Genomic DNA, 27,697 nt, shown 5'->3' with positions numbered 1-27,697 from the left:
CACTAGAGCAGGGTTCCTCAGAAATCCCAAATCATAGAAAAAAGAACATTGACAATCCATCCAACTCACGCCCTGACCATACTTAAAACAAAGGCATAACAAAAGAACTAAGGTCAGAACGTGACAATCGTCCCTTGGCTGAATCTAGTTGATGATCCCTGAACTAGAGTATCCAGCTTGCTGTTTAGCATATCTGTACTCTGTGGAGCACCTTGGAAGGAACCTTTTTGTTTTTACATGAAAAAAAGAAAATAAAAAAAGAAGGACAAATCTGAGGGGGCTCATACCCTTGTGGCCCCTATGGACATGACACACTGCAATGCCTTCCAGCAGTGTTTGGTTCAATTTCCTTTAGGAAATGTTTTCCCCTACTGTCAGCATTGGGGGGAAAAAAGGTGGCAGATAGCCAAAAGAAAATGTTTTTAAATTCTAGCAGATAAAATATTAGGTTCACTCACGCGTGTGTGTGTGTGTGTGTGTGTGTGTGTGTGTGTGTGTGTGTGTGTGTGTGTGTGTGTGTGTGTGTGTGTGTGTGTGTGTGTGTGTGTGTGTGTGTGTGTGTGTGTGTGTGTGTGTGCTTTCCATGGGGAATTATTGGTTTTGTTCTTAAACCCTGATTTTAGGAGCCCATAGATGACTTGACATTTTTGATATTGTACACCAATCACACAGTCCAAATAGACTATATTTCCAAGACGACCACTTTTCCCCCCTCTCTCAGCCAGTGAGACAAGTGTAGGCTATGTTGCTAAACCCACTGAGCACACGTCTACAGGAACTGCGCCGTCAGAGCACAGAAAGCAGTGAGGGAGTGTGCGGCACACGAATGTGCTCAGTGCTGCTATCAGCACTAGAAGCTTGACAGGCGACCAGAGGGGGACACTGATACTGATAGAGGGGGTGAGAGACTCTCTTCCGACGTCGGTGCTGGAACGGATGGGCGCGACATTCGTCCACTAACCGGTAACGGTATATTCCACGGCGGCAAACACTATAGCTATCCAATGCTGGCGGAATTTAGCTGACCATAGCTGGACACGCAACATTCAGTAAGTTCGTTCATACGGTATAGACATGAATGACATTTTGTAATTTCATCATCTCTTTAATTGCAGGGCCCTCATAACATTTAATATATATGGCCTTCTACAAATAGGCCAAAACCTTGTGTATTTGGTTACTAAAGAAACAAATGCTTTACACGCAAACTTTATCATCATATTCCGCTTAACCCCTATAGTGTCTTGTTTCCTATGATTGAAGGTGAACACAATTTGGTTGAGAAGTCAATACAGCACCACCCATCGGTTGGTTGAATTGAAAGAGAACATATGCAATTGGGGTGTGACCATCTGTAGCCTAGTTACAGTGTGGACTCACTCATGCAGACCAACATGTAATGTTTACCTTCCTCAAAAAGGCAGCAATGTCATGAATGGAAGTTATTCAGACCAGTGGATAACCGTTGGTTGTTTATGATGACAAACTAACAGTCAGTATATAGACACATTTTACAGATATGTTTTCCTATAACCAATATATATATATATATATTTAATAACACTAGGTCTAATTATATGTAGGCCCTCAAGACTGAGATACACTTCAAAGTTTAGTACCATGTTCCCAAAGATGATGTGATTGAGTTGATTAGTGTTCCATATAAGCCTATTGTATAACAATGCATGTAGGGTTGAAAAGTGCATTTCATTTCACAGACAAAAAGCTATGTATAACAGGTAGCCCAAATCTAATCTAATTGTATTTGTCACATGTGCAGAATACAACATGTGTAGTAGACCTTACAGTGAAATGCTTACTTACAAGCCCTTAATAACCAACAAGGCAGTTTTAAGAAAAATACCTAAAAGAATAAGAAATAAAGTAACAAATAATTAAAGAGCAGCAGTAAAATAAAATAACAATAGCAAACCCTTAATTATACAGATAAAGAGTAAACATAAAATGTTTGTTCCACCTATTTAAACACCTTTAGCATCATTACTGAAGTAATGACATGAACCATACAAGAACAGGAAGTCTTCTGACATATCCATATGCTGTACATTCATATACAGTAACCTACACCAGTTTCACAAATGTGAATCAGCAATGCATGGTCAGATGTGAATATCTGCTGTCTCTAAATATATATAGTCAAATGGGGCGGCAGTGTAGCCTAGTGGTTAGAGAGTTGGACTAAAGCACCGAAGGGTTGCAAGTTCAAATCCCCGAGCTGACAAACCAAATCTGTCGTTCTGCATTTCTGAATTTATTCTTAACTGACTTGCCTAGTTAAATAAAGGTAAAATAAAATAGTGGTACATGTCAACATCCTCCTACGGTGTAACAGTGTTTTCTAGATTTCCATCATCATGGCAATCCACATCTCAGGGAGGGAGAAGGCATTCAAATTCAATGCTGGAGCAGGGCACAGTGAAATATAAATCATCATGTGAACAAATGAACTGCTACCACCAAAGCTTTGGTACACAATTATTTTTATTGTACAGAATACAGTGTTTATTGTACAGTATATTGTGTTTATTTTTTTAATGCTTTTCCAAGTTAAAGTCCATGAACTATAAAATGATGTTGGTCCTGTGCCATTGACTCTCATTTTCTGAGTAGAAAATTGAAATTATAACCAATTAACCCCTTAAGTGCCTGTTGTTTATTTTGTGTCTTTAGCCGTCGGCACCATGATCCCACGTAGTATGCGAACAGGTGCGATGGACCTGCCAGGGGTGGAGTCAAGGGATGTACCCCTCATTGGCTACCGGCCTTTAGCGTCTGACGATGTTCGCCTCAGCAGCCAATCAGGACAAGTGACTGAGAGTACTGGACTGGACTCCTCTGAGGTTGGAAGTGATTTTATATTTGATTAACTTGATTAGGAACATGTACTGTAAGTAACTAATTCACAGTAATTAACTGCAGTAGTAGTTTCATCTGGGGCGGCAGGTATTCTAGTGGTTAGAGTGTTGGACTAGTAATCAAAAGGTTGCAAGATCAAATCCCTATGCTGACAAGGTAAACATCTGTCATTCTGCCCCTGAACAAGGCAGTTAACCCACTGTTCCTAGGCTGTCATTGTAAATAAGAATTTGTTCTTAACTGACTTGCCGAGTTAAATAAAGGTGAAGAAAATTGCGATGAAGGATACATCAAGGTGCAGTTGCACTTTAATACCAGTAAAGTTATGGAGGGCACTGTTTCCTGTTATCTCATATAGCAAACTTTCTCCAGTGGTCTCATATTAAATACATTAATCTATGGGGAATCCAACAAATGGCTGATTTGATACAGAAACAGTTCTGGGGCCCCCTGAGTGCACATTTTGGTTTTTGCCCTAACACTACATAGCTGATTCAAATAACCAACTCACCATCAAGCTTTAATGATCACATTCCTCAGACCAACCAGGGTAGGGGTTTAGTGTATTAGAGCGGTGGTCTGTGAAACCGTGGTAACAGGGCTCCCCTACCAGTTCCTTGAGTAAACAGCAGATGCGGTCGGTTGGTTTTCAAAGAACCTCAGGGATTTCAGTCATTTTGATTTCGAAGACGGACACTAAAGAGGAGGTACTTTCCATCAAGGCATGCCAGTGAATTAGATGATATTTGACCACCAAGCATTGAATATAATGCTCATGACTACTGTAGACTACTGTAACATTTTTGCTAAGATGCTGCTTTCATGAGCATTACTTTTATGACCATATTACATGTATTTTCTAATATAATTCACTATTTATATCCAGTTGAATTCCCCTGAAACAGAAAGAGTTGTGTTGGTTGTTTTGAAAGTGTGCAAACCTGGACAGGTTGACAGCATGCGTGTTTTTCTCATGATGTGTTCCATTGGCTGAGACAGAGGCTGTAAAGGTTTTATCAGACTAGTTGTGGCAGTCCATTATTACTGGGTTATTCTATACTCACACAGCCGTGTTGTTATGTCACTAATGTCTGGGTTTTACTCCTTTTCAACCCTAAAGTACGCAGATAATTGTTTCCATTGTAAATTCTCGCCTCTTTTATAGGAAAGATTGTGTTTGTGAGATATTATACTACTTCATGTATCAATCAATCAAATGTATTTATAAATCCCTTTTTACATCAGCTGATGTCACAACGTGCTGTACAGAAACCCAGCCTAAAACCCCAAACAGCAAGCAATGCAGGTGTAGAAGCATGGTGGCTAGGAAAAACTCCCTAGAAAGACCAGAACCTAGGAAGAAACCTAGAGAGGAACCAGACTATGAGGGGTGGCCAGTCCCCTTCTGGCTGTACCGGGTGGAGATTATAACAGAACATGGCCAAGATGTTCAAATGTTCATAGATGACCAACAGGGTCAAATAATAATAATCACAGTGGTTGTCGAGGGTGCAACAGGTCAGCACCTCAGGAGTAAATGTCAGTTGGCTCTTCATAGCCGATCATTCAGAGTATCTCTCCCGCTCCTGCTGTCTCTAGAGAGTTGAAAACAGCAGGTCTGGGACAGGTAGCACGTCCGGTGAACAAGTCAGGGTTCTGCCGCAGGCAGAACAGTTGAAACTGGAGCAGCAGCACGGCCAGGTGGACTGGGGACAGCAAGGTGTCATCTGGCCAGGTAGTCCTGAGGCATGGTCCAAGGGCTCAGGTCCTCTGAGAGAGACAAAGAAAGAGAGAAAGAGAGAAAGAGAGAGAGAGAGAGAGAAAGAATGAGAGAGCATACTTAAATTCACACAGGACACCGGATAAGACAGGAGAAATACTCCAGATATAACAGACTGACCCTAGCCCCCCATCACATAAACTACTGCAGCATAAATACTGAAGGCTGAGACAGGAGGGGTCGGGAGACACTGTGGCCCCGTCCGACGATACCCCCGGACAGGGCCAAACAGGCAGGATATAACCCCACCCACTTTGCCAAAGCACAGCCCCCACACCACTAGAGGGATATCTTCAACCACCAACTTACCATCCTGAGACAAGGCCGAGTATAGCCCACAAAGATGTCTGCCACAACACAACCCAAGGGGGGGCGTCAACCCGGACAGGAAGATCACGTCAGTGACTCAACCCACTCAAGTGACACACCCCTCCTAGGGACGGCATGGAAGAGCACCAGTAAACCAGTGACTCAAACCATGTAATAGGGTTAGAGGCAGAGAATCCCAGTGGAGAGAGGGGAACCGACCAGGCAGAGACAGCAAGGGCCGTTCGTTGCTCCAGTGCCTTTCCGTTCACCTTCACACTCCTGGGCCAGACGACACTCAATCATAGGACCTACTGAAGAGATGAGTCTTCAATAAAGACTTAAAGGTTGAGACAGAGTCTGCTCTAAAATTGGTAGGCAGACCATTCCATAAAAATGGAGCTCCACAGGAGAAAGCCCTGCCTCCAGCTGTTTGCTTAGAAATTTTAGGGACAGTAAGGAGGCCTATGTCTTGTGACCGTAGCGTACGTGTAGGTATGTACGGCAGGACCAAATCGGAAAAATAGGTAGGAGTAAGCCCATATAATGCTTTGAGGTTAGCTGTAAAACCTTGAAATCAGCCCTTGCCTTAACAGGAAGCCAGTGTAAAGTGGCTAGCACTGGAGTAATATGATCAAATTTGGGGGGGTTCTAGTCAAGATTCTAGCAGCCGTGTTTAGCACTAACTGAGGTGTATTTTGTGCTTTTGTGTATTTAGTGTATTTAGTGCTTTTGCCGGAAAGTAGAGCATTGCAGCAGTCTAACCTAGAAGTGATAAAAACATGGATTAATTTTTTGGCATCATTTTTGGCAGAAAGTTCATGATTTTTGCAATGTTACGTAGATGGAAAAAAAGCTGTCCTTGAAACGGTCTTGATATGTTCGTCAAAAGAGAGATCATGGTCCAGAGTAACGCCGAGGTCTATCACAGTTATATTTGAGACAACTGTACAACCATCAAGATTAATTGTCAGATTCAACAGAAGATCCCTTTGTTTCTTGGGACGTAGAACAAGTATCTCTGTTTTGTCCGAGTTTAAAAGTAGAACATTTGCCACCATTCACTTCCTTATATCTGAAACACAGGCTTCCAGGGAGGGTAATTTTGGGGCTTCACCATGTTTCATTGAAACGTACAGCTGTGTGTCATCCGCATAGCAGAGAAAGTTAACATTATGTTTCCCAATGACATCACCAAGAGGTAAAATATCTAGTGAAAACAATAGTGGTCCTAAAACGGAGCCTTGAGGAACACTGAAATTTACAGTTGATTTGTCAGAGGACAAACCATCCACAGAGACAAACTGATATCTTTCCGACAGATAAGATCTAAACCAGGCCAGAACTTGTCCGTGTTGTCCAATTTGGGTTTCCAATCTCTCCAAAAGAATGTGGTTATCGATGGTATCAAAAGCAGCACTAAGGTCTAGGAGCACGAGGACAGATACAGAGCCTCGGTCTGATGCCATTAAAAGGTCATTTACCCCCTTCACAAGTGCAGTCTCAGTGCTATGATGGGCTCTCAAACCAGACAGAAGCGTTTCATAACCATTGTTTGTCTTCAGGAAGGCAGTGAGTTGCTGTGCAACAGCTTTTTCTAAATTTTTTGAAAGGAATGGGAGATTCGAGATAGGCTGATATTTTTTTATATTTTCTGGGTCAAGGTTTGGCTTTTTCAAGAGAGGCTTTATTTATTTCCACTTTTAGTGAGTTTGGTACACATCCGGTGGATAGAGAGCAGTTCATTATATTCAACATAGGAGGGCCAAGCACAGGAAGCAGCTCTTTCAGGAGTTTATTTGGAATAGAGTCCAGTATGCAGCTTGAAGGTTTAGAGGCCATGATTATTTTCATCAATGTGTCAAGAGATTTAGTACTAAGAAACTAGAGTGTCTCCCTTGATCCTAGGTCTTGGCAGAGTTGTGCAGACTCGGGACAACTGAGCATTGGAGGAATACACAGATTTAAAGAGGAGTCTGTAATTTACTTTAATGATCATGATCTTTTCCTCAAAGAAGTTCATGAATTTATCACTGCTGAAGTGAAAGCCATCCTCTCTTGGGGAATGCTGCTTTTTAGTTAGCTTTGCGACTGTATCAAAAATACATTTTGGATTGTTCTTATTTTCCTCAATTAAGTTGGAAAAATAGGATGATCGAGCAGCAGTGAGGGCTCTTCGATACTGCACGGAAGTTGCACGGAAGTTTTCCAGTTTGGTATGGCACCATTTCCGTTCCAATTTTCTGGAAGCTTGCTTCAGAACTTGGGTATTTTCTGTATACCAGGGAGCTAGTTTCTTATGACAAATGTTTTTGTTTTTAGGGCTGCGACTGCATCTAGGGTATTCCGCAAGGTTAAATTGGCTGATTTTTGTCCTCTGACGTCCTTGGCTAGGCGGAGGGAGTCTGGAAGGGCATCTAGGAGTCTTTGGGTTGTCCGATAATTTATAGCACAACCTTTGATGATCCTTGGTTGGGGTCTGAGCAGATTGCAAACATAATAAAATGGTGGTCCGATAGTCCACGATTATGAGGAAAAACATTAATTCCACAGAACAAAACTAGGTCCAGAGTATGACTGTGGCAGTGAGTAGGTCCGGAGACATGTTGGACAAAACCCACTGAGTCGATGATGGCTCCGAAAGCTTTTGTAGTGGGTCTGTGGACTTTTCCATGTGAATATTAAAGTCATCAAACATTTTAATATTATCTGCCATGACTACAAGGTCCGATAGGAATTCAGGGAACTCAGTGAGGAACGCTGTATATGACCCAGGAGGCCTGTAAACATTAGCTATAAAAAGTGATTGAGTAGGTGGTGAGGCCTCATTTAACACAGTACATTCATCAGGCTTCATTAGGCTTAAACCATGTTTCAGTCAGGCCAATCACATCAACATTATGATCAGTGATTAGTTCATTGACTATATCTGCCTTGGAAGTGAGGGATCTAACATTAAGTAGCCCTATTTTGAGATGTGAGGTATCACAATCTCTTTCAATAATGGCAGGAATGGAGGAGGTCTTTAATTCCAGTGAGATTGCTAAAGCGAACACTGCCATGTTTAGTTTTGCCCAACCTAGGTTGAGGCACAGACACGGTCTCAATGGGGATAGCTGAGCTGACTACACTGACTGTGCTAGTGGCAGACTCCACTAAGCTGGCAGGCTGGCTAACAGCCTGCTACCTGGCCTGCACCCTATCTCATTGTGGAGCTAGGGGAGTTAGACTGTTCATAGATAAGATGAGAGCACCCCTCCAGCTAGGATGGAGTCCGTCACTCCTCAACCGGCCAGGCTTGGTCCTATTTGTGGGTGAGTCCCAGAAAGAGGGCCAATTATCGACAAATTCTATCTTTTGGGAGCAGAAAACAATTTTCAACCAGAAATTGAGTTGGGAGACTGCTGTAGAGCTCATCACTCCCCCTAACTGGGAGGGAGCCACAATTGTATGACACTTAGGCCAATGTAATGTCATCACTTTGATATGACAAATCATTATATTCACCCAATAATTGCTGACCGTATCAGTTCAAATTAAGATGAAAACGTGATTGCCATTCATTTGATTGTCTCTTAATTACATGTCAATTAACTCCATAATTTTCCACTGACTAACTCTCATACACTTGCTACTTGGCTTTAGTGCGTAGTGCACATGATGCTCGTCTCATTGGCTTTGACTTCACTTAGCATGCAGTCTCAAGAAACTCCCCGGAGCTATAAAAAGAAGTCACACTGACTCAGGCACCAGCTGCAGTGGTAACTTCCCTCTTGCTCTGTTTGTGTCACATGACATGACCACTGTACTATGTGTCTCGTGTTAAATAATCCACGGGTGGCCACCAGCCAGTGGGTCTATGTGTTGTGTGTTGTACAGCTGCCACATCCCCCACTCCACTCAGATATCATAGGCCGGGTTTCAGAGGACATTCTATCAAGTGGAATTGAATCAAGCCACTTGTTCACTCTTTAATGAGGGGAACTTAGATGCATGTGAATGGATTTAGACAATGGGGTCAGGCCTCACAATGACAATCCCCCCTGCAGGCAATGAAACTTTTCCACACAGGGCAACATGTTCTTTAGGTTAGGTTTCATAGATATGAGCTAGCTTGGTGGAATCATTTCAGTAGTATTTCCACTTATCTTAAAATGGGGCCTATGGTTTGTCATATATTCATTCATTCTGAACAAAACAACTAAGTGTCTTGCCAATATGACCCTGATAGTTAAAACATGAACCAAAGATTTAAAAGGGATTTCAGATAAGACTTTGATATAAGGAAATAGAGCAGCTCTAGAATACCACCAGCTAAAGAATACTTTAAAGAGTAGAGAGGGTACCATGGGATGCACAGATGAAAGCGTGAGAAGAAGAGTGGGGGAAGGAAGGGAAGGAAGGGGTGGGAGCCTGAGAGGGAGAGTAGGGAGCGAAAAAAAAAACAATAGGCATCTTTAAATAAAACTTCAGAGGATATATTTACGAGCCCCAATTGTACTGCTGTGTAAAGTAGTCAACAATATTGGTTTCAGCGGTGGGATTACGTTTTCACATGACAATACGCTCCCATTTGCTCACATACCCATTTGATCATACTGTATAACAACCATAGATACTTATTTAAAGAGACATAGCCCAACATGTCTGATGTTGACGAATAAGTGACAGAAGTAGAACTTGAGACTGTGTAAAGACAGGGGGGGAAGATTAAGAGATTGTGAGGCTCTTCCTGCTTTCCCCCCCTGCACCGATGCCTATCGTAGTGGTCAGAGGAGGCCGGGTTGTGAGGGAAAGAGAAAGAGAAAAAATAGCAGCTCGTCACAACCGCACGTTGTGCTTCCTGTGTTTGTCTCCACTCATTATGTACTTCCTCTATGGAGAGAAAAGATGGAAATATAGAGACAAGGAGCATGTTGAATCATGAGAGAGGTTCCACATAAAGAGTATAAACATTGAGTTAACTAGCAGCGATGAGTTAAACTAGCAGCGATGGAAACAGTGGGCAAACGAAAGAAAACATTGGACAAAATCTGTAAACATGAGCAGACAAAATGGGAGATTTGAATGATGCGGTATCTGAGGAGAGTCAAGCAAATTTCCTTATCAAGATGTTTCTCATGGAATGAACCTCAGCCACTTACTCCCATGATTATTATCATCTGCTCTGTGAGCCAGCTTTTCCTTACAGCGGATCAGCCAAGTCCTTGTATTGATTGTTGGGGAAAATGCACTCGAACAGATTCAAAGGTTTTGTGCATTTGGTAGAACAGAAACACTGTAGGGGTTGTTACATGCCACAATATTAGACATCCTCATTGGTGCCTCCCTGTTCCATCGCCACTCACAGACTGAGATGTGGTGATTGTGGTTGGTTGAGGTTGACACGGATGGACCCAAGTAAGTGGTTCTACTGTAGGTAACTGTACCAGGAAGAGTTGTGGTTAAACTTAACCTTAGACCTACTGCTTGAGACAAAAACATAATACCATAGAAAAGTAGGCCTACAGTAGACCTATGTAAAAAATGTAAACAAGTTGTATTTTGCCTTACTTTTACAACTGCAGTCTCTTAGAAACAGCGACTGTGCTGTTAGCCTAGTTTGTAACACCCTGATTAGTTGAATGCACAGTGCTACTGTAGGCCTACAGTACAAAGCCTGTAGTCACTGTTTTGTGTGACCTGATGTAGGCTAGCATTGATGACAAGTCCTGTGTATTATATTCTTTCTGTGTACATTAAGGTGAGTAAACCAAGGCTATAAATCATCTTCAACTGGTTTGCAGTCCATGTATTTACACAACCTTCCTTCTGTCTGTTCCATAGAGTCATATGTGTGCAGACAGTGTGGTTATAGGTGCCGGTAAACAGAGCTACACAGGCTAACAAAGGCTAGTAGTCTATGCTAGCTAGAGTTCAAATCACATTTTATTTGTCACAGGCGCCGGATACCAATGGTGTAAAGTACTTAAGTAAAAATACTTTAAAGTACTACTTAAGTCTTTTTGGGGGGTATCTGTACTTTACTATTTATATTTCTGACTACTTTTACTTCACTATATTCCTTAAGAAAATATTTTACGTTTTACTCCATACATTTTTCTTAACACCCAAAAGTACTCGTTACATTTTGAGTGCTTAGCAGGACAGGACAATAGTCAAATTCACACACTTATCAAACAAACATCCCTGGTCACCCCTACTGCCTCTGATCTGGCAGACTCACTAACCAACATGCTTTGTTTGTAAATGATGTAAATAGATTTCCATAAATTAAAAAAGACAAGAAAATGGGGCCATCTGGTTTGCTTAATATAAGGAATTTGAAATTATTTATTATTTTACTTTTAATACTTAAGTATATTATAAACCAAATACTTTGAGACTTTTACTCAAGTAGAATTTTACTAGGTGACTTTTACTCAAGTATGACTTTTTTCACAACTGCCGAATACAATAGGTGGACCTTACCATGAAATGCTTACTTACAAGCCCTTAACCAACGATGCAGCTCAAGAAATAGAGTTAAGAAAATATTTACTAAATTAACTAAAGTAAAAAAAATAAAAATAAAGTAACACAATGAAATAACAATAACGAGGCTATATTGACTCGATGCCGGTGCGGGGGCACAGGTTAGTCGAGGTAATTGTAAATCTAGGTAAGGGTAAAGTGACTATGCATAGATAATAAACAGCGAGTAGCAGCAGTGTAAAAACAAAAGGGGGAGGGGTTCAGCAGTCTTAAGCTGTTATGGAGCCTTTTGGACCTAGACTTGGTGCTCCTGTACCGCTTGCCGTGCGGTAGCAGAGAGAACAGTCTATGACGTGGTTGACGAGCAGTTGCCATACCAGGCAGTGATGCAATCGGCCAGGATGCTCTCGATGGTGCAGCTGTAGAACTTTTTGAGGATCTGGGGACCCATGCCAAATCTTTTCAGTCTCGTCAGGAGGAAAGGTGTTGTCGTACCCTTTTCACGACTGTCTTGGTATGTTTGGACCATGATAGTTTGTTGGTGATGTGAACACCAAGGAACTTGAACCTCTCGACCCGCTCCACTACAGCCCCATCAATGTTAATGGGGGCCTGTCCGGCCCTTCTTTTCCTGTAGTCCACGATCAGCTCCTTTGTCTTGCTCACATTGAGGGAGATGTGGTTGTCCTGGCACCATACTGCCAGGTCTCTGACCTCCACCCTGCAGGAGGAGATCAGTTGGTTAACATGCTAACAGCCAGACCTAGCTTCTACTAGTGCTAACAGGCTGTAGCCTGAACCAGTCTATCATTGTGAGGCTGTTAAAGTCTTCACCTGTGTGTCAACATGTGCTCATCCGCTAGTGTTGTTAGCCCCTTGAGTAAACAGGGCGTGCTTCCTGCTTTATTCGTTGACTAGGAACATTTATGAAGTCATTAGCATATGTCACATATTAACAGGTCAGTGTCAGAGGATGTAATGATCCTCAGAGCAGGTTTGTTGAAATGTTGATGATGGAGGATGAGTTTAGTCAAGTAGGTCTGTCTCTAAATTTACTCTATTCATTGTGGGAAGAGATATAGTCAAACAGGTTTAGTTACACATGTAGGTCATTCACACAGTTAAAGAGAGTAGGAGAGAGGGAAGGAGGGATTGAAAGAAGGAAGGTATTGTTCAGCCAATAGCTGCAGGCCTTCTCATTGTGTGTAGGCTACGTGAGTCCCCTGTGTGTTCAACAGGTGAGTATAATATTATATCATCCCTCTCCTGTCTGTCTGTCTGTCTGTCTGTCTGTCTGTCTGTCTGTCTGTCTGTCTGTCTGTCTGTCTGTCTGTCTGTCTGTCTGTCTGTCTGTCTGTCTGTCTGTCTGTCTGTCTGTCTGTCTGTCTGTCTGTCTGCCTGCCTGCCTGCCTGCCTGCCTGCCTGCCTGCCTGCCTGCCTGCCTGCCTGCCTGCCTGCCTGGGTGCGAGTGAGTGTGTGCCTGGGTGCGAGTGAGTAAGTGAGTGTGTGTATACGTCTATCTCTGTGTGTGTTATGGGTGTGTTCATGTGACGCAGGCACACAGAGGGAGTGGTCCTACCTAATGACGGCTTCAGGTGTGTTTATGTGTGTTAAGTCCGAGAGCCAGACAAACTGAAAGACAAAGACAAACAATCCCTCGGTCAAAAACGACGGTCAAGGAGACAATAGGAAACTAACAAGACAGATGAAAGAAAGTGGACAAGATGGTGTTTGTGGCTTTCTTGTGAAGTTCTCAAAGAAGCTAAAGGCTTGTAGCCTGTCTGGACTTGTCGAGACAAAGGTAACTTGTGTTTTTTTGGGGTCAATGTCAATCAGGTACAGATAGGGGGAAAGAGAAAGAGCAACAGACATGAGATCAACAACAGAAACATGCTGCAGTAGGTAGACCAACATGTTCTGAATCTTTGTCACGATAATAGACAGACTATTTTTTATTCATCCTTTGTTAAACTAGGCAATTCAGTTAAGAACAAATTCTCATTTACAATGACGGCCTCCCCCGGCCAAACCCTATCCCAGACGACGCTGAGCCAATTCTCCGCCGCCCTATGGGACTCCCAATCACGTCCGGTTGTGATACAGCCTGGAATCCAACCAGAGTCTGTAGTGACGTCTCTAGCACTGAGATGCAGTGCCTTAGACCGCTGCGCCACTCGGGAGCCCAAAATAAGATCCTTTCACTACATTAACTGAGCATGGACCTTCAGTACTCCAATTGATTTGAATGAGTGGTTACTGAAGGCACCTCCGCATATCAAACAGGAAACTGATAGACACATTATAGGATACAGCAGTTGTTGCGTAACTGTGATGCCTGGTCAGTGGTCCAAAATGACCTGCTTTGTGCTTAATTATAATGCATTTGCACGTATATGTTGACCTGGATATTGCTTATTGTGGTTGGATCTCAACTGAAGGGGGAAGTTAATGCAAAAGGAGGCAGTGCCCTAAATAGCTTTTAAACGTGTTGAGGTTGTTGTGGTTTTACATGTCGGTCTCCTGTTTGGGTCACTGGTATGGATTGTTGATGTCAGACTAACGATGACGTCACTGTGTTGTCTTATGCATTTTCTTCAGCATGGAAAATCACATTTTCATGGGTGTAAATGTCAGGGGAAGTGTAAACGGATATATCCACTGAGGCATTAACCCCCCCGGTACATTGCTATTGTACTCACGGTAGGCCTGTTTCATGGAATGGCTCAGTGAAACTGTGAGCAGGTCATTTCAGTACAGTATCACAGTTGTTTTGCGAGTATTCGGATGGTTTATTTCATGTGATGTTATCCTTTCTGTTGAAGTGATGCGCTGTTTTATTTTCCAAAACAAATGAAAGATGCTGTGATCCATAGGCTTCGCTGCATTTACAACTGACTGTAGATTGTTTCGCCTTATTAAGACGTACTCCACTTACAACCTTATCAGATTTTTGGTGATATTTCACCCATGTTTGTTTCTCTTTTCAACCCATTCAGATATTTCCTGTTAAAACTGCTCCGCTCCTTTGAAACTCCTAAATATTGATGTTTATTATTGTACATGTCTAATAACATAATATGCTTCATGGGCACGTCGGGGCTTTATGTGAAAACCTGAGGTTCTGGTTCTGGTCATGTGTCAGTACTTATTTTTATTGGATGTTATTGTATTCCACAGGGGGAGACTTCCCCCATGAAGACAACTTGGTACTGTCCTCTGGATTTGGTAGGTCAATGCAACTTGAGATAAGCATGAATAACTCGATTTTGGTGACAGTGGGAAATTTGTGCCAGAGTATGAATTATGCACTTTTTTTCTGAATCATACTCTTAATCATATATATATATATCATACTCTTTCTCTCTTCCTCAGTCTACTGTGTTGGAGGAGAAAGAGGACGGAGTGATATACAATGTAGTGGTGAAGCAACAGCATGGCGCCCCCACCAGTGCAACAGTGAGAATACATACCATTATAGAATGCACAGAAATTACAGTATAATTACACCTTACATCCTTACACGTTATCTTTGGAAGTCTGTATTGTCATGGTAGTGTTGTTGTGAATCTCTCTCTCTCTCTCTCCCTCCAGTCCGGCTCTCGTTCGCAGTGTGTGAAGGCGGGAACAGAGGAGAAGCTAGTTCAGCACCTCCTCCACTCCTTCGCCATGGGAGACTCTTCCTTCATCACCATCTTCCTCTCCACCTATCGCTCCTTTACCTCCACCAAGAGAGTGCTGGACATCCTCATCGACAGGTGGGGAAGTCAGAGGAAACAATGCATTGCACACCGGTTGTATGTAGTGTTACAAAACTTTTTTGAAGTGCTGTAGAAAGACCAAGGGAAGGAAAGGAGACGCTGTGAAGAAGAAACCATCTCTTATTCAGCTTTTTTTTTCTCTCAAAGGAACTTTTGTCTATCTATTTCTTTCTCTTTTCTTCCCTCTTTCTCCAGATTGCAACATCCACCAGGAGAAAGTACAAGGAGTCAGACTAGGCAACCCTTCAACAGGTGAGTCTGATACTATATACAGTGCCTTGCGAAAGTATTCGGCCCCCTTGAACTTCGCGACCTTTTGCCACATTTCAGGCTTCAAACATAAAGATATAAAACTGTATTTTTTTGTGAAAAATCAACAACAAGTGGGACACAATCATGAAGTGGAACGACATTTATTGGATATTTCAAACTTTTTTAACAAATCAAAAACGGAAAAATTGGGCGTGCAAAATTATTCAGCCCCTTTACTTTCAGTGCAGCAAACTCTCTCCAGAAGTTCAGTGAGGATCTCTGAATGATCCAATGTTGACCTAAATGAGTAATGATGATAGATAGAATCCACCGGATGTAATCAAGTCTCCGTATAAATGCACCTGCACTGTGATAGTCTCAGAGATCCGTTAAAAGCGCAGAGAGCATCATGAAGAACAAGGAACACACCAGGCAGGTCCGAGATACCGTTGTGAAGAAGTTTAATGCCGGATTTGGATACAAAAAGATTTCTCAAGCTTTAAACATCCCAAGGAGCACTGTGCAAGCGATAATATTTAAATGGAAGGAGTATCAGACCACTGCAAATCTACCAAGACCTGGCCGTCCCTCTAAACTTTCAGCTCATACAAGGAGAAGACTGATCAGAGATGCAGCCAAGAGGCCCAGGATCACTCTGGATAAACTGCAGAGATCTACAGCTGAGGTGGGAGACTCTGTCCATAGGACAACAATCAGTCGTATATTGCACAAATCTGGCCTTTATGGAAGAGTGGCAAGAAGAAAGCCATTTCTTAAAGATATCCATAAAAAGTGTTGTTTAAAGTTTGCCACAAGCCACCTGGGAGACACACCAAACATGTGGAAGAAGGTGCTCTGGTCAGTTGAAACCAAAATTGAACTTTTTGGCAACAATGCAAAATGTTATGTTTGGCGTAAAAGCAACACAGCTCATCACCCTGAACACACCACCCCCACTGTCAAACATGGTGGTGGCAGCATCATGGTTTGGGCCTGCTTTTCTTCAGCAGGGACAGGGAAGATGGTTAAAATTGATGGGAAGATGGATGGAGCCAAATACAGGACCATTCTGGAAGAAAACCTGATGGAGTCTGCAAAAGACCTGAGACTGGGACGGAGATTTGTCTTCCAACAAGACAATGATCCAAAACATAAAGCAAAATCTACAATGGAATGGTTCAAAAATAAACATATCCAGGTGTTAGAATGGCCAAGTCAAAAGTCCAGACCTGAATCCAATCGAGAATCTGTGGAAAGAACTGAAAACTGCTGTTCACAAATGCTCTCCATCCAACCTCACTGAGCTCGAGCTGTTTTGCAAGGAGGAATGGGAAAAATGTTCAGTCTCTCGATGTGCAAAACTGATAGAGACATACCCCAAGCGCCTTACAGCTGTAATCGCAGCAAAAGGTGGCGCTACAAAGTATTAACTTAAGGGGGCTGAATAATTTTGCACGCCCAATTTTTCAGTTTTTGATTTGTTAAAAAAGTTTGAAATATCCAATAAATGTAGTTCCACTTCATGATTGTGTCCCACTTGTTGATTCTTCACAAAAAAATACAGTTATATATTTTTATGTTTGAAGCCTGAAATGTGGCAAAAGGTCGCAAAGTTCAAGGGGGCCGAATACTTTCGCAAGGCACTGTATATACTGTATGATCCCGTGTGTGTGTGTGTTTGTGTGGGCGTGCACACTTCTTGCATTTGTATTTCTCCCATTCCTCTCTCCCTCTCCCAGAGCGGTGTGTATGGTGTTCAGTATGTGGCTGTCAGAGTATCCTGAGGACTTCCGCTCTCTGGGAGAGCCTGGTCTTCTGCTGCGCCTGGCCCCCCTGCTGCCCTCCGACCCCTCTGGGACAGAGATCAGGGGTCGCCTCCTCAGACTGGCAGAGGAGCTCAGTGAACAGGCCCTACTGCCTGACTCTAGTTCAGGTCACTATACACTCTGGGATTATGACAGTCATGGCACTGCCAACCTGAGGTTATATGAGGATTTTGTGGGTGGCATAACCATATAGGCAGAACTCTCCTCCAAATTGTTTCCAGGAGTTTTCTGTGATGATCTTCAGTGTTCTATTCCCACTGTCTGCTGTCCACCATCCAAATCTGGTGGAACCTGCTTCTGTAACGACCACCCTGATGTGTCTTTCCACTGCCAACCAGACTGAATACGCCTTTCTTTTGTATCAGTTAATATAGACCTACATTAATTGGGATTAGTGTTGCATCCTCTCTGTCGTTTAGATAGGACCATCGCCAGCCCTCCTGCTGACCCCACTAAGTTTGATCCCACCAATATCCTGGGCTTCCCTGCTGGGCTGATTGCTGAGCAGCTCACCAAGATAGAAACGGTGGGTTTAACCTCTGACCCCTACAGTATCATTACTCCGCCTAACCTTACATAGATCATGGGAACATGCACTTTACTACAGTCTTAATTGTGTTCCTCTTTTTCTATTGTTACGTCTCTCTGACCCTTTCTTACTCATACTGGACATGTTTGCCACTTGCAATCTCCCTGGCTATGCTTTGCTCTTTCTCTCTCTCTCTCTTTCTCTCAATCTTTACTCACTCTCTACCTCTAATTCCCTCAATCAAGGTCCCTCACTCACTCACTCCTTACCTCTTCCCCCACTCTCTCCTAACAGGAGCTGTTTGTGCGTCTGGTCCCGTACCACTGCCTGGGCTCCCTGTGGTCTCAGAGAGACAAGAAGGGCCGCGAGGGTGTATGTTGGTCCGTCCGGGCCACTGTACGCCAGTTCAACCGGCTGGCCAATGCCGTGATGGCTTCGTGCTTGTGGCCCACGCAGCTCCGCAGCCAGCAGAGAGCCTGCCTCCTGGAGAAATGGATCAGCGTGGCAGAGGTCAGCCGGTCATCATTACAATAGAATAACTTTATTGTCCACACACACCCGTTTGGAAGCAGCATTCCTCTGGAGGAATTTTGAGGTTAAATACCTTGCTCAAGGGCACAACAGCAATAGGTTTGGGATTCTGAGTTGAAGTAGAGAGTGGGGAGCAGAATACTAAGCTGTTTTTCTCAAAACATTAAATAGACTACACTGTACTTGACTTTCTGCATTATACTGTCCTCTCTCTATAAAGGTGCTCACAGTAGATGTAGTACTGCCATCCTGTAACTTAGGAGAACACTTGCAGCAGGGCTGTTCCTGCTGACTCCGCACACACAATCACACACACTTACTTACTTACTTACACACACACACACACCCCTTCACAACTAAAAGCCTAGCAAGCTCCTGTGTGTGTGAAGGAACTTGTTTGGAACACACACAATCTCACACACACCCTCAGGCTAGATATCACGGTTTGTTGCCAAAACACTCACGTCACCTCGTCAACAGGTTTTTATGGGAGAAGTCACTTTAGGAATGTACAATGCCTTGCGAAAGTATTCGGCCCCCTTGAACTTTGCGACGTTTTGCCACATTTCAGGCTTCAAACATAAAGTATTATAACTGTATTAAAACTGTATTTTTTTGTGAAGAATCAACAACAAGTGGGACACAATCATGAAGTGGAACGACATTTATTGGATATTTCAAACTTTTTTAACAAATCAAAAACTGAAAAATTGGGCGTGCATAATTATTTAGCCCCCTTAAGTTAATACTTTGTAGCGCCACCTTTTGCTGCGATTACAGCTGTAAGGCGCTTGGGGTATGTCTCTATCAGTTTTGCACATCGACAGACTGAAATTGTTTCCCATTCCTCCTTGCAAAACAGCTCGAGCTCAGTGAGGTTGGATGGAGAGCATTTGTGAACAGCAGTTTTCAGTTCTTTCCACAGATTCTCGATTGGATTCAGGTCTGGACTTTGACTTGACCATTCTAACACCTGGATATGTTTATTTTTGAACCATTCCATTGTAGATTTTGCTTTTTGTTTTGGATCATTGTCTTGTTGGAAGACAACTCTCCATCCCAGTCTCAGGTCTTTTGCAGACTCAATCAGGTTTTCTTCCAGAATGGTCCTGTATTTGGCTCCATCCATCTTCCCATCAATTTTAACCATATTCCCTGTCCCTGCCGACGAAAAGCAGGCCCAAACCATGATGCTGCCACCACCATGTTTGACAGTGGGGATGGTGTGTTCAGGGTGATGAGCTGTGTTGCTTTTACGCCAAACATAACATTTTGCATTGTTGCCAAAAAGTTCCATTTTGGTTTCATCTGACCAGAGCACCTTCTTCCACATGTTTGGTGTGTCTCCCAGGTGGCTTGTGGCAAACTTTAAACGACACTTTTTATGGATATCTTTAAGAAATGGCTTTCTTCTTGCCACTCTTCCATAAAGGCCAGATTTGTGCAATATACGACTGACTGTTGTCCTATGGACAGAGTCCCCCACCTCAGCTGTAGATCTCTGCAGTTCATCCAGAGTGATCATGGGCCTCTTGGCTGCATCTCTGATCAGTCTTCTCCTTGTATGAGCTGAAAGTTTAGAGGGACGGCCAGGTCTTGGTAGATTTGCAGTGGTCTGATACTCCTTCCATTTCAATATTATCGCTTGCACAGTGCTCCTTGGGATGTTTAAAGCTTGGGAAATCTTTTTGTATCCAAATCCGGCTTTAAACTTCTTCACAACGGTATCTCGGACCTGCCTGGTGTGTTCCTTGTTCTTCATGATGCTCTCTGCGCTTTTAACGGATCTCTGAGACTATCACAGTGCAGGTGCATTTATACGGAGACTTGATTACACACAGGTGGATTGTAATTTATCATCATTAGTCATTTAGGTCAACATTGGATCATTCAGAGATCCTCACTGAACTTCTGGAGAGAGTTTGCTGCACTGAAAGTAAAGGGGCTGAATAATTTTGCACGCCCAATTTTTCAGTTTTTGATTTGTTAAAAAAGTTTGAAATATCCAATAAATGTCGTTCCACTTCATGATTGTGTCCCACTTGTTGTTGATTCTTCACAAAAAAATACAGTTTTATATCTTTGTTTGAAGCCTGAAATGTGGCAAAAGTTCGCAAAGTTCAAGGGGGCTGAATACTTTCGCAAGGCACTGTACATTGTTGACCATGTCAGACAGCGAGTGCCAAACAACCCCATTGATCTGGAGGCAGGTATTCTCAGACAATGCTGCACTGTGTGTGTTTCAACAGGAATGCAGAGCCAGGAAAAACTTTTCGTCACTCTACGCCATCGTGTCTGCCCTGCAGAGTAACCCAGTACACAGACTAAGGAGGACGTGGCTAGAAACTGACAGGTTGGTGGAGGAAAGCATTCCGATTGGTATAACAGAAACATACTTATTATTATCTTATTTGTTTGTCTTTGTATGTTTATTGGATAGAGAGCGATACACTCTTAGGAAAAAAAGGGTTCCAAAAGGGTTCTACCTGGAACCAAAAGGGGTTCTTCTAAGGGTTCTGCTATGCTGAAAGCTGAAAAACCCTTTTGGTTCTAGGTAAAGGAGAGTGTGCTGAAATGGGCGGCCTGATTTGAACCCATGCTACAGCAGTACATATGCACTGGAGGCAGCGGCCTAGACCACTTGACCACAGCAAAACGTACTTCTGTTGCAGATGTTTTCAAAGTATTGTCATTCCCATAACATTGTCATTCTCATAACACTATCATTGTCATACACATTTAACGTTCCATAAACACTACCGCGCATTGATCATCTCATCTTGTTCTAATTTCCCCAATCATAGCTAAACTAATCATGGCTAGCTGATTCTCTTGGATGTGGATTATAGTGAGGCCCAGTAGACAGCAGAGAAATGTCAGTACAGGCCCCTAATACCCTCTTTGGGTGCATGGCTCATTGTTGTTGTCATGTGACTCTATCTGACAGGGAAGCAGTGAGGAGGTACGAGGAGCTGTCCAACATTTTCTCTGAGAAGGACAACTACTCCCAGAGCAGGGAGCTGCTGAAAGAGGTGAGTCACAGTGATTGAGAGTTACTGCACACACGTACACACACACACACACACACACACAACACATACGTACTGTATGTACATACACATGTACACACACACAGAGAGACACAGACACACACAGCCATCCCATAATACAAGCGGTATGAGATGAGGACAGGTCTCATGTGAAGTGTCATCGGAGATCACACCAAACGCGTTTAACTCAACTCAAATGAATATATATTCAAGAGCGGTTGCACTACACAGATCCAGTTTAAGCACTACTCCAGGGCTAAAAATCACTTTGAATCATGAATGAAGGCTTAATCTGGGAGTGTACAGCCTCTCAATGTCAACGTCCTGTCAATCTAAATTCACCCGTTTCTCAACATGTATTGTATTTAGGATGCATTGTTAATTTCTGATGGGGGCGGGCTGGAAATCGGTAGGATTAGCAGCATTTTCATTCACTGTTATGCGTTGTGCATCCATCAATACCTTATATTAGCTGCAATTTCACCAAGGCATCCACGCAGGAATTCATCGAAACATATGCCGGAGCTTTCATTTGAAAGCTTCACTCCAGGCTTTGATGTTGGAAAAAAATCACACTGCCTTCTGCTGTGCTTTGATAACTTACGAAGCAAGCTGCTTCCTTACCCTCTCAGTTTGTCTGGAATTGAGGGCCTACACAGTTACTACACAGGGTTTTAGAGCACATAGCCATGGTTCTTGTAACGATTGTCCTCTTCTTCTGACGAGGAGTAAGAGATGTCGGACCAATGTGCAGCGTGGTAAGTGTCCATAACGATACTTTATTTACATGATCACTAAACTATAAATAACAACGTGAATAACCGAAACAGACGAAACAGTCCCGTGTGGAACAAACACTGACACAGGAAACAATCACCCACAACTCAAAAGTGAAACCAGGCTACCTAAGTATGGTTCTCAATCAGGGACAACAATTGACAGCTGCCTCTGATTGAGAACCATACCAGGCCAAACACAGAAATCCCAAAACATAGAATAAGGAACATAGACAACCCACCCAACTCACGCCCTGACCATAATAAAACAAAGACATAACAAAAGAACTAAGGTCAGAACGTGACAGTTCTAAATTCTAGATTGTGTTCCAGATTATCATGCACCTAAGCATTGTCAAGCTTAGATGTTTGTCTGTGTTTTTCAGGAGGGCACTTCGAAGTTCGCCAACCTGGACGGAAAGATGACCAACAGGAGACAGATAGGGGTAATTGCTCTTTTTAGCGAGATTGAAGTCACTCACAAAGCTCATAATTATTTTTGTCCTTGAAGGAAGAAGCATGGAATATACTGTACAAAGGGCATCAGATAACCCTTTGCTGACGTAATGCAATGCTGGTATTTCTTCAATAGAGGAATTGTTGATGGTTAAGTAAGGACAACTTGATATACAGTACATTCACAGGTCTTAACCCAAGGTTCTCCATCTTAACCCAAGGTTCTCCATCTTAACCCAAGGTTCTCCATCTTAACCCAAGGTTCTCCATTGAGCATGCATTGAGTAGGCTTCATCTGTGTCTGGGAAGCCTGAAGCCCTATGCCTCTGTTTTTCATCATTCTCCACCCCTCCCCTCTCTCACACAGTCCAGTGCCCAGGGCACAGTACCCTACCTGGGGATCTTCCTCACAGACCTCACCATGCTGGACACGGCCGTCAAAGACAGACTAGAGGTGAGTCCCTTCATGTACTGTCATTAAGCTCTGGTGGTGAAGTTGCATTGACAGTGACATAATGTCCTGTTCCTCCATTTCAGAACGGCTACATCAACTTTGACAAGAGGAGACGAGTGAGTGATGCGGTCAGGGCCTTTGCAGGGCTGCTGTTTAAATTCCTCATCATCCGTTGTCCACATGTTATTCCGGGATCCAGACTAATTCATTAGCCTCTGGCTCAACATAGCAGATGGTCTTCATAAATTGCTTTTCTGTTGTGCCACTCATTAAACGCGTGGCAGTGTATTGAATTCTGAAGCAGTGCATTCATGCACATATTCATGTTTAACTTCTAGCATTTCAACTGATAATGTGCCATTAGTACTGGAGAGGAATTTGATGAAAATGATTTGTTTTTCTCTTTGCAGGAGTTTGAGGTTTTAGCTCAGATCCGACTACTGCAGTCCTCCTGTAAAAACTGTGTTTTCCTCACCGACGAGGCATTCCTACAGTGGTACCAAAGTGTACCCTCGTTAAATGAAGAAGAAAGGTAAGCCGTGATTCCTTTTTGGTTTTTATTCATTTTACAATCAAACCATTCACGTTTGTGCATACATGTTATTTCAAATTGAACTCGACAATTATGATGAATCGCTAATCACATTACATGATGTCTGCAGTTACAGACTGTCCAATGAAATTGAGGTGCCGTGCGAACCGAGCTCTGGTCGTACCCAGAACCCTACAGTGATCATCACACGGTGCCCAAAGTAATGAGGCCTATTATTACACTCTACACACAACATGCCAGTAGTATTCACTGCAGATCCCTGTCACTATGTATATATATATATGTACATTGAAAGTCACTAAGCTCTTTTGTATGGGCCATTCTACTGGTAATGTTTGTCTACGTAGATTGCATGGCAGTGTGCTCGATTTTATACACCTGTCAGCAACGGGTGTGGCTGAAATAGCCGAATCCACTAATTTGAAGGGGTGTCCACATACTATATAGTGTATATATAGTGACTATCTTGACTATCAAATTTGTAGTAATGTGGCCAAAAGTAATCAGTTGTGGAAAATTGACTTGGGGGGGTCTGGGGGTAAGTCCTCTGTACTTTTTTCCATTAAAAATATCCTCACACAGTGCAAGAGCTGGTATATTAACATGCAACATTGGAAAGAGCTGAAAGCCAAGCTTGTACATTTACTATGTATTTCTCAGGGGCTGAGTAAGATGTTTTGTAGGTTGTTGTCATGCATATTACAGTGCATGATGAACATACATGATATGATTCTCCCACCTCCTTACAGCCTGAATTCCTCCAGGACCAGCCTTGTTGCTGACAGTGACGGTCTTTTTGACTTCCCCTCCCCCGTCTGTCACTTTCTTTCCAAATTCACCAAGGTAATTACAAAATAAGACCTAATATTTCCAGTTATTTGACATACTTTCCCAAAAATATATTTGCATTGCCAGCTAGAATTGCAGAACATGCAATTACTATTCATGCGCAAATACTCGTAGTTATTGCTAAGTATTGTTAAGTAATCAAATATGATTGTTTTAAAACAAATGTCGTAAAAACATACAGAAGAGCACTTTTAAAAGAGGAAAAGCTTTTGATCTTTTAATTCTCTTCTGTATCTTTTTATTTGCTTTGGCCTTTATGCAACAGACACTTTTTATCTTGTCATATCAGTAAGTATAATGTTTTTTTAAATGATTTTCATCACTATTATTATTTCAGCATATGAAATCCCCCTCAGTTTCCTGTCTGGATGTTGACTCCTCCCCTCCCACCAATGACCCCATCCCGTCTGCATTGACACCATCCACTCCCATTAAATCACATCGTCGATCAGTCTCCTGTGGCAACAATCCCACCAATAACAACAAAGGGTCTGAGCCTGATATGCGGATCGTCAGGATACGGATGGATTTACAAGATGGGAATATGTACAGAAGCATACTGGTACTGAGCTGAGATAATGACATATTGAGTTGAGATTTGATGAGAGATATTTGCCTTTTTTTGGTTTCAAAATACACTGCACTGCACCCTGCACTCATGACTATTTACTTTAATCCACAAATATCCATTAATGATAGTAATCCAAAACATTTCCTCAGGTTGTACACAGGATATTATAACTAGGAGTCAAGCTGTCTGATATCATTGTCCTTCTTCTCTGTTTCCTCAGGTGACAAGCAATGACAAGACGCCCACTGTGATCAGTTCTGCCTTAGAAAAACACAGTCAGGACCCCAAACAAGCATCCAGATATGAGCTGATCCAACTATTGCCCGAGGGAAAAGGTAAAGACATTTCTCAACCCGACCATACGAAATCCCTTTAACAGTTCTCTGTTCATATTGATTGTAGTGATGACTTTTCTTGTTCTGCCCTGTAGAGTTGGTCATCCCTGCCACAGGAAACGTCTTCTATGCCATGACTTCCTCTAGTGTGGACTTCCTGCTGCGCAGACAAGGAGGAAACACCCCTTTTCGCTCTCAACCAATCAGCACAGAAATTAGTGCCACCTTTCCTCGAATCAAAGCCAAGGGGCGGAGACAGCTCTTTCCCAAATAGGCTATATCTGAGACATAATTTGGCTAGTGCTTCTCAAGGACAGGACACGATAAGAACGCAGGCAGATATCTCAGTGAGATGTGGCCTTGTCTTTCCTAATCTTTTTTCGAAGTGGAAACACATTCTGACCGAGCTTGTTCTAGCAAAATGTATCCTGAAACCTGTCTGAACTTGTTTGATGAACATATTCTTATCTGCCTGTTTGTGTACACCAGGAAAGTCCATTAGTGTAGAAGGGTGCATGTCTCTCTCGTTGGCAATGCATACTACTGGAAATATACACCTAGAACAAGACCAATGCAAATCTTTAACAGATGGTGAATGATGCTGTTTTTTAAGTCTCTCTGACCATTGGCATCTCATTTCCTATTTAACCAAATGGAATGGCCTTGTAACCAAGAGCAACTGAGAAATCCAAATCATCTTGAGTATTTGAGGAATGTGCCTCAGGTGCCATGCTAGAAATGAGTTGGTAGTAGAGAACTTCATTAAATCAAAGTTTGGGTGATATGGCCCTATTTGAATTGACCATGACCACAACAAAGTTTTAAATTTCTCCATAGAGAGTGGATACAAGCAGGAATATGAATGATGGGGAGAGCACTGACAGACAGAGTCACTGAAACCTCTCACTATAGCAAAGCACAGGGGCTCATCAAAATGTTTTAACTATGTACTTTGTATGTATGCATATGTTTTTTTTTTAATGTATGGACGATGTCATGATTGTGTTTACATTCCCAGGGAGCTGTCAACAAGTGTCAGAATGACATGTTATTCATTGTGAAGTGACATGAAATGTATGAAATTGCCTCAAACTGCAACTATTTCAAATGGGTCAAGTCGTGTCAAAGATATACATGATCATTTCGCTTGGGCTTTCTGCATACATATTGAATGATAGTTCTGGTAGTATCTTGTGTAAAATACAACACATTTACATATACAGCCTTGCCACTCCCACACAGAATATAGTCATATTATGAGTACTAACCATTAGGCATAACAGCATCAAACCACAAACTCTATCCTAAACAATTCATGTGAAGACACTAATGAAAGTCCAGACTAGGTTGTGCGTATTGAAAAGATGTCTACCATCGCACCTTAATGCTATACTTTTCTAATACAGCATAAGCTCATCTTTATCAATGGTCTCTGAATGGGTATAGTTGGTAGCTGGAATGGAAGTCTGTCTGAAGAGTATTTCATCCAGGACTCCCAAAGTCAGTCCTCAAAGACCCATGCGAGGTTAGTGAGGGATTCTCACCAATCCCTGAATGATGTTTAATTTATATTTTCTCTGACGTTTGATAGAGATCTGACAGCTATTAAGGTTTCATTATGCAATGTCTTTAGTCCAGGAACTGAATGTAGAGGGTTTTGCAGAAGGCTCTGCTTCTATCCCATGAGGATGAGACCAGTAGGAAGGAAAACCTGCACGCATAAGGGCACATGGGGGACACGTTGACGGAGACCCTAACTGGTGAACTCTTGTGAACTCTGGCCAGTGCTGTTGAAGTCTCTACTAAGGCTGAAGCATAGATACGGTAGTTCCAGGGAGAGGAGAGAGGATTCTGGGTAACGTAATTTGATGAAGTGTTAGCGCCAGGCTAAGCTACTGATTGTTTAGTGCCTTTCTCTCATTGGTGCTTGAACCACTTAAAGTGTCCCAAATGTCACCCTATTCCCTATATAGTGTATTACTTTTCACCAGAGCCCTATGGGACCTGGTCAAAAGTAGTGGGCTTAATAGGGTGCTATTTGACATGAAGCCTCTGTGATGTATGCATTGGAATGTAATAGTACATATGATGTACATTCCCAGTGCTGTATAAGCTGGCATGTTTATGCACTACATATGCCCTGTTGTTTTTGTGCGATGCATTTCCTTTTTCTATGCATTTTGACGTGACAGTAATATGAGGAATTTCTATGCAATGTGTGCTGTAATTCTGCTGTGTCATTTCTTATCAAATAAATGTACAAAGATGTACATATAAAAGATTCAGACTGTGGTTTAGTATCTGGCTTGTTGGTGGGTGA

At 42.5% G+C, this 27,697-nt stretch overlaps 1 protein-coding gene across 2 annotated transcripts; it reads left to right on the top strand.

Moving 5' to 3' along the window:
- The first annotated feature begins 789 nt into the window (after positions 1-789).
- LOC118364399 (ral guanine nucleotide dissociation stimulator-like 2) lies at positions 790-27,658 on the top strand. 2 transcript variants are annotated; one of them, XM_035745909.2, is made up of 20 exons: positions 790-1,049; positions 2,692-2,861; positions 14,615-14,662; positions 14,810-14,893; positions 15,029-15,192; positions 15,391-15,447; positions 17,187-17,380; positions 17,693-17,799; positions 18,097-18,312; positions 20,583-20,686; positions 21,281-21,365; positions 22,546-22,605; positions 22,983-23,069; positions 23,153-23,185; positions 23,480-23,601; positions 23,732-23,821; positions 24,372-24,465; positions 24,809-25,033; positions 25,263-25,377; positions 25,473-27,658. In XM_035745909.2, exons 2-20 carry the CDS (start codon positions 2,703-2,705, stop codon positions 25,649-25,651), a joined length of 2,223 nt encoding a protein of 740 aa, XP_035601802.1. In that variant the 5' UTR covers positions 790-1,049; positions 2,692-2,702; the 3' UTR covers positions 25,652-27,658. The 2 variants fall into 2 exon arrangements, with proteins under 2 accessions (XP_035601802.1, XP_035601803.1); XM_035745910.2 differs by lacking the exons at positions 790-1,049; positions 2,692-2,861 and adding an exon at positions 12,900-13,238.
- The last annotated feature ends 39 nt before the right edge of the window (positions 27,659-27,697 follow it).

The sequence above is a fragment of the Oncorhynchus keta genome, chromosome 31 (assembly GCF_023373465.1).
Source record: "Oncorhynchus keta strain PuntledgeMale-10-30-2019 chromosome 31, Oket_V2, whole genome shotgun sequence".
Lineage (NCBI taxonomy): Eukaryota > Metazoa > Chordata > Actinopteri > Salmoniformes > Salmonidae > Oncorhynchus > Oncorhynchus keta.
This window is presented reverse-complemented; position numbering and strand designations above follow the sequence as displayed.